The sequence below is a fragment of the Pan troglodytes genome, chromosome 9 (assembly GCF_028858775.2).
Source record: "Pan troglodytes isolate AG18354 chromosome 9, NHGRI_mPanTro3-v2.0_pri, whole genome shotgun sequence".
Lineage (NCBI taxonomy): Eukaryota > Metazoa > Chordata > Mammalia > Primates > Hominidae > Pan > Pan troglodytes.
In genome coordinates, this window is record NC_072407.2 from 70,644,104 (window position 1) to 70,655,682 (window position 11,579).

Here is an 11,579-nt window from a genome sequence, read left to right on the forward strand (position 1 = left end):
GTGGGATCATTGTTAGAGTGCCCTCCAGGTGGCTGTGCCCTGTCCGCTCCTGCCCTCATTGGTGAGAGTGTCTTTCTCCCACAGCTCCAGTCTCTTTTGCTAATGTGTTTTTGATAAATACCTTGTGGTACATGAAACGACTGAAGTGTTTTCCAAATAGAATTTCTCCCCTCTTTTTAGCACCCAACTGGTCAGCTAACTTTGATGTCCCAATGGAAACAACCCACGGTGCTCCATTGGACTCTGTGGGATCTGATGTCTGGAGCACAGAGGAGCCGATGCCAACTAAAGAGACGGGCTGGGCTTCTTTTTCAGAGTTCACGTCTTCCCTGAGGTGAGCGAACATGTGCTGTCTCTACACCCTTCCACGGGGGACCTGGGAATGGTCAGGTGTTTGCTGTTAACGTGTGTTCTTCACCTTGACTGACTTCCAAGTTGAATATACTGCCCTGAAAAAGATTAAACATCAGCATACTAACACAGCTCTGTGTTGTAAGAAGAACAATCACCATCTTCCTTTCCTTTCCTCCTGGATTAATTGGAAATGGGAGTAGTTCTTGAACAAAGTAGCTTGTGAGGATGCGGTCCCAGGGAGTTAGCAGGACGCAGCAGAAGATGCATCTCCGCGAGCTTTTCTGGCTTCACAGAGCTGTCAGGACAGAATTGAGGAGAACAGGAATGAGGTGAAGCCAAGAAATCCTGACAGGCACAGCACCTCTGTGTGGGGTGTGGCAGGCAAACAAAATGGATCTTGAATTCAGTAGATAATATGAACTTACAGTTCACTTGCAGCTAATCCAGTGCTGTCAATTAAGGGCTCCCAATCATTGATAACTCGGAAGATAGGAAGACAAACTGTTTTGGGCTGACAGTTAGTGTCTTAGACAAACTAAAGAATAGGCTGAAACCCATGTTGCTTTGTAGTAACCATAGTAATAGCATTAAGTTACTACTCAGAGGTACAAGTGAGATTTGTGAAAAATGTCTCCAAAATAATGAGTTATTTCGTCTACCCCGCTTTTCAGTACAGGACATACATTTCCGCCTACTCCTTTTTTTGGTCTGTTTATAACCCGAGGATAAGAGCCTTTGGTTACTTGAGGGTGTGATTGAAGCAGCTTGCTTCTCTTTACCCTCTGTGTGCACGTCTCTGAGTTTGTGGGAATGAGGGATAAAAGAGGAAGTGTAATGATCTCCCTCACCCCCACCCCTTACTGCTCAGGCATTTGGTGTTTTTTTACTATGTTTCCACAGTTCCAACAACAAATATCATTAAGAGGGCCAGTCTCTCCCAGGCAGTGTGGCTGAAAATAAGTAAAGGTTTTTGTAAAACCAGTCAACCTGATAAATACCGTTGCCATTGCACAATGTACGTCTTTGCCGTTCAAGCTCTGGGAGCCTCATAGTGACTATGGTGGGATGAGAAGTTGGGACATGATGAGCCTGTCTAGAATGCTTTACAAAGTCCCTGTCTTACTGCCTTGCTGGCTTAACAGAACATTTGCCTGCCCGCACTCATCTCCTTCTTCAAACAGCTACTGGCACTTAGATCCATGTGTCACTGGAGTTTGTAACCCAGTGACTCTTACACAGATGTGTAAGAGTCTTACACAGATGTCTGCTAACAAAAACTTAACTTGTAAAGGCTTATTGTGAATCTTGGGGTAACTGAGGACCATTCCCTGCTGCTAATATCTGAATTTTCTCTTTTTTGAAAGCACAAAAGATTCTTTAAGGAGTAATTCTCCAGTGGAAATGGAAACCAGCACTGAACCCATGGACCCTCTGACTCCCAGTGCGGCTGCCCTGGCAGTGCAGCCAGAAGGTGCGTGCAGAGAGGCCTGGGTACACGCCAGGGTCACGTGGCTGCTTTGTCAAACCAGACCTGATTCTCAGGCTCAGGGGCTAGTGGAGCCCGGGAGTGAGATGGTGGGTCTGATGTCCACAGGGCAGCTGATGAAAGAAATTGTGCCTGTCCTTCTAGAACCACAGCATGCTGACTCTGGAAAGAGTAAGGGCTCTAAGTTACCAGGCATGCAGTGTGCACATTAGGAAACTGAGGTCTAGAGGGAAGAAGGCCTGAGCCCATAGTACCCAGGGTGAATAAAACTGGAATTAGACGTGTGCAGCCAAGCCTGTGTGTAGTTGTCCCTTGGAGTTTGCTTTGCTCAATCATGTAGGTGTATCTGGGTTTGTTTAGAGCTATGGGGCTGGTTATTTTCACTTCGCCATTGTAAGCAGATTGAATAGTCCTGGGAATCTCTAAAGTTCCAGTGGGTTTTCCTATTACTCTACCTAGTCAAATGTGTTCCTTGCACGGCCCTGAACTGTTTTCACCTTGATGGACAGGGCTTTGGGAGGAGGGGGATGCTAGCAAAGGGAGTGTGATGGGAACCAAAAGGATGTGGAGGGCACGAATCATGAGGTGGGCTTAAGGAGTGAGTTCTTAGAAAATGAAATGAGGTTTTGGTAGAAGGTGTGAGAACCCTCCTTCCCAGGGGCAAGGGAAAGGAATAAAACCAATAACTAATGCCGGTTTCATCATCCTCCTGAACATTTGATACAGATTCCCGCATTTGACTCCTCAGTGGTTCTGTAAGTGGGTTCACTGATCCCCTTTCCTGGATGAGGAAACTCAGGTTATAGATGAGGTTCCTTGTCCAAGTAGTCTACAGCTAGGAAGTGGTGATGTCGATGTTTGAATCCAGGAAGCCTCACCTCAGCCAGGCTCATCACCTATGTTGGCTTCCCATTAGAGAACAAAGAAACGATCCACCAGCACCACCACAAGAAAGTAATTTTTAAAACAAAGAAAAGCAAATAGAGCCCAACTGAGGAAAACAAGTGAGTAGAGGGTAGAGTGTGTAACTGCCTGCTCTGCCTCACACTGGAACAGTTAGGAGCACAAGTGTCTGCTGGGAGAAGCTGGGTATGGAGGTGGACGCTGAGCTGGGAGGGATGTAGGGGACTTGCTAGTCTCTAGTAAGGAAAACCCATGAAACCCCTCTTTAGTGGGCATCTTTAAGAAGTCTCTCCCCATCAAGAATGTGGCCCAGACAACAGCAGGCAGAAGCCGTCTCACTCTTTTTTTCTTCAAGCAGTAGATGTCACGTTGGGTAGATGGGTTTGTACAGTGGTGGGGTGCCAGTTCCTTTTCGGGCTTGCTGTGTGTGACCATCAGCTGTGTTCTTTTCAGCGGCAGGCAGTGTGGCCATGGAAGCCAGCTCTGACGGAGAGGAGGATGCAGAAAGTACAGACAAGGTAACTGAGACAGTGATGAATGGCGGCATGAAGGAAACGCTCAGCCTCACTGTAGATGCCAAGACAGAGACTGCGGTCTTCAAAAGGTAACCAGGGGTGAGATCCTGCTGGTAGCTTCAGGTTATTGGGAGGATGGTGGGGCAGAAACCTCAAACATTAAAATTTTTAATTTGATTCAAATGAATGTTCAGATACTAGCTTGATGTCTTTCTGTGGTCTCCATTAAACACAATAAATCTTAATGAAGAGATGGAGAGTTTAGGCCCCTAAGTGCCTTTTCCCCCATAAATGTGTTCAGAAGACTGTATTTTACATCTAGCAGTTTGATAGAACTATGAGAATTGATAAATCTTTAATCACAATAGAAATTGGCTTGTGTAACAGGCTACAGAGCATGGCCCATGAAAACCGGTTTCAGGTTGACTGGTTTTACAAAAACCTTTACTTATTTTCAGTAACATACAGATGATTATCTCAGGACATAATGCAGTCATGAAAATTCAGTAGCAAAATGATAGCTTTAAAAGAACGTGACCCTTAGAAATTCACTTCTAAACTCAAAAAAGGAATTGTAATGGATATTAAAAACCTAAAACTGAGAGAATAATGGGAAAAATGTCTGTCAAAACTTAAGGACTGAAGCTAAGCCTGTGCTTAGAGCTTTAGTCTTAGAGACCATTCCAGCCATTACAAGAAGGAATGCCTTCCTGCTTATTGCGAGGTCACTACAAAACAAGGAGTGAAAGAAGAAAACTGACTGTAGACTGATTTCATACATGAGCAATTATTCTCAAAACTTAAGTTAAAAGCTAGCAAACCAAATGTAGCAATGTATTTTAAAGTCATGACCAAGGATATGTGCTCCAGTGACACAATGTAAACGCCAGTGTGTACATGGTAAAAATTATTCAGAGTAATTCCCAGACAAAAGGAGAAAAGCATTTGATTACAAATTAAAGCTGTTCATGATTTTCTTTGCAGCCTAGGAATAGAAAGTAAATAGGTGAAACTGTTAAGTATCTCTAGAAAATCTAGAGTAGACTTGATTCTTCACAGTGAGGCATTAGAAGTATTCCCTTTAAAGACAAGAACCAGAAAGTGGGACCTACAGTTGCTATTTGTCTTCAGCACTGTGCTGGTGGCCTTAGCAAATGCAGCATTCCAAATAAATAGTCGCTGTTGATAGGCTATGATTTATACGTAAAAATTCCAATGGAATCTGTAGATAAGGATTAATAGAAAAGTTTAGCAGGTTTACTGGAGACATACAAAATCACTTGCATCCTATAAATCAATATAAGATATTCCATATGTGCCTGTTTCTAATAAAAATGTAAAACCTTATCTATAACTAGGAATATGACCTTTATGGGAAAACAGTTTAAAATCTCATTGAATATATTGAAGACCTGAATATAAATACCAAGATTTGCCATGTTTATCAATGTGAAGATATTTTTAGCATTTCTGAACAAGTTAGTCTATGAAATTAATGAAATTTCCATCAAAATCCCAATAGAGATTTTCATGGAAATTGAGAAACTGATTGTAATAGTCATAAGACCAAAGAGAGCCAGGAATAGCCAAAAACATTTTAAAGAAAAAAGTGAGGGGCTTCACCATATTCGATATCAAGACTTAGTAAAGCTGGCCGAGTGTGGTGGCTTGCACCTGTAATCCCAGCACTTTGGGAGGATTAGGCAGACAGATTGCTTGAGCCCAGGAGTTTGAGACCAGCCTAGGCAGCGTGGCAAAATCCTGTCTCTGCAAAAAATACAAAAATTAGCTGAGTGTGGTGGTGTGTGCCTGTGGTCCCAGCTACTTGGGGGTGCTGAAGTCGAGGCTGCAGTGAGCTGTGTCCCCCACTGCACTCCAGCCTGGGGGACAAAATGAGACCCTGTCTCAAACAAAAGCGAAAACAAAACTTAGTAAAGCTACTGAGATGGTGTGGCTTTGGCAAAGAATTATACAAAGAGACCCCCTCCACTACATGAACTTGTTACATGTTAGAATGCCATTATAATTCAATGAGGAAAGAGTGGACTAGTAAATAGTGATTATCCACATAGTAGAAAAATAAAATTAGATATTTTGTCTCAACATAAATATGAAAAGCATGAACTGTACAGCTTTTAGAAGACAACAAAAGAGAGTACCTTTACAGTTTGGATGTAAGGCATTTTTTTAACCATAAAAAGCCAAACCATAAAGGAAAATCTTGGTAAGTTTGACTTTAATTTCTAATATCCCAGAAGACATAAAATGAAAAGACAAGCCACAACCAGTAAAGAACCAGTAGCCCGGATATTAGAAATAACCTTATATCAATGAGAGATAGTCTAATTTTTTTAAATGGACAAAGGATGCAAACAAGCAACTGTCTGTGGAGGAAAACAAGGAGCAAACCAAATCCAGAGTAAATGGGACCTGTCAGTTACAGTAGTAAGTAAATGCTATTTCATGCTCACCAGTCTACTAATTCCTATCTTAAGTTGTTAGAGAAAATAGAAAAAGTACAAAACCTGCCCAGCTCTTTTTATGAGGGCAGTGAAATTTGAATTCCAAAACCAGATAAAGATAATTACAGAAAATGATCAGTTCATGCCACTTACAGGCTACTGAATGCAAAAATCCTGTGTAAGGTATTTGCTGACTGGATCCAACAGTGTATTAAAAATAATTTATAATGATTAGTTAGGGTTTATCCTGGAAGGCAAGGATGACTCAAAGTCAGAGAAATCTGTCAGTTTAATCTCCATATATGGTGTTAGACAGAAAGTCAGTCATTTGATTTTTTTTATAAGGTTCCATAGCTATATATGATTAAAACTCCAAGAAAACCAGTAACAGAAGTGAATTTATTTTTCTTCTTCTTTCCTCCTCTTCCTCCTCCCTCCTTCCTCCTTCTTTCTTCTTCTTTCTTCTTTCTTCTTTCTTCTTCAAGATGAGTGCAGTGATGTGGATCTCGGCTCACTGCAATCTCTGTCTCCTGGGCTCAAGCCATCCTCCCACCTCAACCTCCCAAGTAACTGGGACTAGGACTACAGGCACACGCCACCATGCTCAGCAAATTTTTGTAGTTTTTTTTTTTTTTTTTTTTTTTTTGTAGTGATGGGGTTTCACCATGTTGCCCAGGCTGGTCTCAAACTCCTGAGCTCAAGCAATCCACCTGCCTCCACCTCCCAAAGTGCTGGGATTACAGATGTGAGCCACCGCACCTGGCCATGAATTTCATTAACTTGGTATAAGTTAAATACCAATACCAAAATGCTACAGCAAAACTAATACCTAATGAGGAAAGTTTAGATGCATTCACTTTAAGACGAAGCCTTAAAGGATGTCCATTTTCATTGCCAGTGTTAGGCAGTCCTGGAAGGAAAAGGAAATAGAGTTATAGGTAAAGATCAGGAGGAAGTGGTAAAACTGTTGTTCTTTGCAGGTGGTAATGATTACCTACAACCAAGTCAGTAGCAAACTTGTAACTAATAAGAATTCAGTAAAGCTATTGAGTAAGAAATCAGTTTAAAAAATCAGTAGTCTTTTTCTTCATCAGTAGTAAGCAACCAGAACATAAAATAAAAAGCAAGGTATTATTCCAAAATACCTCAAAATATAAATTATTCAGGAATGATCTTAACCCAAGTCTCTATAGAGAAATCTGGACAAGTGGAGACCATGGCATAGCTTAGTGCTGCAGAGACATCTGCCATCTTGAAGTTAGTGTTTAACGCAGTCTCAATCCAAATTTCAGTTGGATTTTTAGAAGTAACTTAATACTCTAAAATTTATATGGAAAAATGAAGGTTCCCAAATTGCTTAGAGGTAACCAAAAGGGAAGATTGAAAAAGGGACTTGCCCTGACAGATAGTCACGCTGCAAAGTCACAGTGATTGGAACAGTTTTGATATTAGTGTCCAAACAGGTACAGGTGTCAGTGTGATGAAATAGAGGGATTAATAATGGGGAAGGGAGAGGAAGGGCTGGTTCACCAAAAGGAAAAGTCAGGCAAGATCCTCCCTAATCTACATTCTAAAACAACTCCAGCTGGATTAAAAGACAATAAGAAAAACATGTGCAGTGCTTTCTGTGCACCAGGCCCTGCTCTCTACACTCTCCATGTGTGGTAGCTCATGGATTATTCTTAGGAACCCTATTAAGATAGGTACTGGGATTATTATCCCTGCTTTTCAGGTGAGGAAACTGAGGCACTAGAGTTAAGTGATGAGGCCGGAGGCCAGAGTCTCATGATGGTTAATAAAAGAAATAGAGAATGTCTTTTTAACCTGTGTGCAGAAAGGGACTTCTGTATCTATCTCATCTGTCTGTCATCTATCTATCTGTCTGTCTGTCTGCCTATCTAATCTATCATCTGTCAGTCTATATCTAATCTAGATTTTTTTTTTTTTAACACGAGGTCTCGCTCTGTTGCCCAGGCTGGAATGCAGTGGCGCAATCATAGCTCACTGTAACTTCCAACTCCTGAGCTCCAGCAGTCCTCCCACCTCAGTATCCCAAGTAGCTGGAACTACAGTTGTGTGCCACCACTCCTGGCTTAATTTTTTTGTTTGTTTACTTTTTTATTTTTGTGGCCCAGGCTGATCTCAAACTCCTGGCTTCAAGTGAGCCTCCTTCCTCGGCAGGACTTCTTTTAAAAAAAAAAAAAAGCCTTCAAAAACAGAAACTATAATGCAAAGAGTTGAGTTAGATTATATTAAAGTTAAGAATTTCTGGTTGATAAAATGCTGCAGACAAAATTAAGAGGCTGATGGCAAACTGAAAAAAACATCTGTAGTAGCTAAATCAACAAGAGACTGACATTATATATTCAAGGACTTCCTATAAACTAGTAAGAAGAAAACCCAAATCAGAAAATTGGCAAAAGATAAGTTTATAGACAAGCCTTAAAAGCTAAAACAAACAAACAAAAATGCTCAAAACTCATCAGAGAATTATAAACGATAACAATATAGGACTTGATACTCTTCTTACACGAGCAGCAGTTAAAGGTGGATGATGTTGAGTGGCGGTGGGCGGCAGCCTGCAGGGCCCTGGTGGCCTGCTGGTGAGGAATACAGACCAGGGCAGTCATTCTGGGTAGTAGCGTGGGCTTCTTTGTAGGTAGAAAAATGGCCTACAACTCTTCACTCCTGGGTGTCAAGTACTGAGAAACGCCCAGACAGGTCTGCCAGGGGCCGTGGACAGTGATGGTCGTCACAGCACCCTGCATGGAAGTGTGAGGTGGAGGGCAGCTTTGGTTGGGAGAAGCCATGTAGAGTGGTAGGTGCACACCACGGGTGCTGTGCCACAGTCAGTGGGGACAGTGGGTCTCCCCGACTTGCTGAGTTAAGAGGTAAATACAATGAGATGTAGAGTTGAATCCATCCCAGTTAGCGACTCAGAATACACATTATGTTATGACTATTTTTTAAAGAATTAGAATTAGAAACACATTAGTTGCTTTGAAGGGAAAGGAGTAGAGAATGGGGATGAAGAAGAGTAACTTTACAAAGAAGGAGCCAGGTAATTCAGAGGATCACTAAATCATATGATTTTAACTCATTTTCCTACTTATAAATTGCTTGGAACTATCTGGAAACGACCCAAGAATGCATCCTAATATGAGATTTTTCATAAGCAAAATCCAGGACAGAATCAGCTCTGAGTGATGGACCTTTCACTCTTATTAGTGCCATTGTGATTATGTAAAAAGGGGAATCCCAGACTGAATAGGCAGAGTCTAAATTTCTAGCCCACAGAGCTGAGGAGAGTGTCTCTTGTGTCTTTCTCCACCAAGAACCATCTAAGGAGGAAAAACAGTCCTTCTGGGTCTCATTTTACCCAAATCCTCTGTGTCCTTAGGATCAGCTCTTGGCCCCCTCTTCTCCCTCTGGCGTTTGTGCTTCTCACACATTGTTCGAGGGCAACTCGAGGAGCCGTGAAATCCGATGCAGTCAACACGGTGACCTCATGTGACTGAGGCTTCCAGCCAGCAAGCTGATGGGGTCTGTCTTGCTGCTTTAATGGTGGGCTTGGCCCCAAAAGCAAAGTGCTTTAACTAAAGACTCATTCCTTCAAACAGGTTCTTTGACACCTTCACCGAGTCTGCAGTTTTGCTTACGTGCAGTCGTGGACATATTATTCCCCCAAATTCCTCATTTCTAGGAGTATTCTGAAACTCTTGTACATTTCTTTTTCTGTTTTGCACACTGGGCTTCAGAGTGTTGAAATCCTATCGGTATGTACAGTGTTATGGGACCGTTCTTTATCAGACGCCAGCCACATTACATTGTCCCTGTTTTGGTTCCCACCTGTGTGCGACCCTTTCCTTTTGTGATTCCCCAGTCACTGTCTGTGGTTGTGTGATCGTGCACCCTGCGCATGCTCAGTCCCAGGATGCTTTGCCTCCGCGGCAGTCATGACTCCAGAGCCATCTGCATGTGACCTCATCCTCTGGTACCTAGGTGCTGGTCCCTAGGGTGTTTGATGTGCCTGTCATCCTCTTTACTGCAGTGAGGAAGGGAAACTGTCTACCTCTCAAGATGCTGCTTGTAAAGACGCGGAGGAGTGTCCCGAGACTGCAGAGGCGAAGTGCACCGCGCCCCGGCCTCCCAGCAGCAGTCCCGAGCAGAGGTAACCACCCGCCTCCTCAAACCCACCCTGGCCCTGCCCTGCCCTGACCTTGCCTGTTGCTTCCTGGGAGTTGGGAGGGGACTAGAGGGATCGTTTACAGCTGTGCTCAAGTCTTCGGCCGCTGACCTGGCAGGACAGGGTTTTCTCAGTCCTAAATGAGCTGAGTCCGACTGAGCTGAGAACTTAGAAACAGCAGTTCCTCTCCTTAGCGCAGAAACCGAAAACCAGTTTTTAGAGACTCTTTAACATCACTCGCTCTTCTAGAAGTGGCTCCGAACAGAGGGGTCTCCTCACCCTTGTTGTTGAGGTACTGAGCTGAGGGTGGCATTGAGCCCCTCCAGGACTTGAGTTCTCATTGGCCCCACTAAAGTCATCCAGCCGCCAGGCACGAGCAGATCGTGGTGCCTATTTGCCCACATTCCTGCCCTGTGTGACACAAGGAGAACTTGCTGGAGCCCTTTCATACATGTAGCTAAATAATTCTTAGTGCTTAAGTGAATCCCTGTAATCTTAAGTATGAAATGCCCACTCCCAGAGCTGTGTGACTTAGAATGTGATGTTTTGTTTCTAGTCACTTTTTGCTTAGCCTGAGCCAGTGGTCTGAAGGGATGGGCCAGTCTAAGTCTCAGCCACCCGGAGCCCATGCCAGGCCCTTAGCAAGATTGAGCATGGCCCAAAGATGAGGCTGCACCCCTGGGCCACAGGAAGTTTTGTTCAGCACTTCCCACAATTAACTTCTGTGAACAAATGTAGCTAAGATTGTATATTCCTTCCATAAGGAATAAAATGACCTTTAAAGCTATTTCAGAGAAGTTTTAACCCCCCACCCCCACCCCATCCTCCCCCAAATCTTGCCAGCATTGTATGAGAGCATAACCAGTGGGAACCAGCAGGGAGCACTCTTTGTTGGTCCAAAATCCTGTATTCACAGTGTAGCAAGCTGTTTGTGTTCCTCCTGTGGAAATCGTAGCCAAAATAAAGCCTTTGTTTTTGTGATTAAAAATATTTTTTTTTGCATATAAAACAAACAAATTAAGAACTATTTGAGCATGTTGGCTCTAGTGAAGGCTTTTGGGGGAAGAGGCAGGGTGGCCCTCTAGCACTGGGAAGCTGCCTCAACTCTGCTTCTACGGATTGGGCAAGTCACTCTCTTTCTTGGGGTTTCAATGTATTTTTTAGTGGTCCTTTATAGGTCTCATTCCCAATCAATTATTTCAGCTCTCTGATTTCTACCTATAAATTTCCTTTATACTGAGGGCTGCCTAGGCAGGATCGTCCAGGTCCATCCCAGTTTGGGGCAGTTGCTTCAGGGGAATATTCTTGGTTTCTCTGTCATAAGGATGCACAAGGCTCTGGAGTCATTTCCTTGGCTTTCTGAGCACAGAAGAATTGTTTGCATAAGGGGAAGCCACTTGCTCTCCTCTGTGGCTGGGAATGCCTGCTCTGAAGAGCCCTGCCCTAACCTGCCGGGCCAAGGGATGGAGGAAAAGATGGGGTCAGCCAGTGGAAGAAGAGGGGCATCACTTGGATCCATGCCTTTATCCATCTGTCCTTCTTTCCTCTGACACACGTTTGTGTGTGGTGGCCACTAGTCTAGGCCGGGTCATAAAGCTGCAGCACACGGACACCCAGTGATCTCGGGGCATACTAGAGGCACATTCATCAAGAAGCCACGAAAAAGGGACAGG

The 11,579-nt window shown here is 43.4% G+C and overlaps 1 protein-coding gene across 50 annotated transcripts in view; it reads left to right on the forward strand.

Moving 5' to 3' along the window:
* Positions 1–11,579, forward strand: part of PPP6R3 (protein phosphatase 6 regulatory subunit 3) — a 153,984-nt gene that overhangs the window by 138,771 nt on the left and 3,634 nt on the right. For 26 of the 50 annotated variants that reach the window (XM_009423582.4, XM_001173705.7, XM_024347289.3 and 23 more), the window contains 5 exons: positions 181–334; positions 1,719–1,825; positions 3,197–3,347; positions 9,479–9,496; positions 9,772–9,891. In XM_009423582.4, coding sequence (XP_009421857.1) covers positions 181–334; positions 1,719–1,825; positions 3,197–3,347; positions 9,479–9,496; positions 9,772–9,891 — 550 coding nt within the window. The remainder of the gene's footprint in view (positions 1–180; positions 335–1,718; positions 1,826–3,196; positions 3,348–9,478; positions 9,497–9,771; positions 9,892–11,579) is intronic. The other 24 variants (XM_001173771.7, XM_054661477.2, XM_001173755.7 and 21 more) reach the window with 1 other exon arrangement.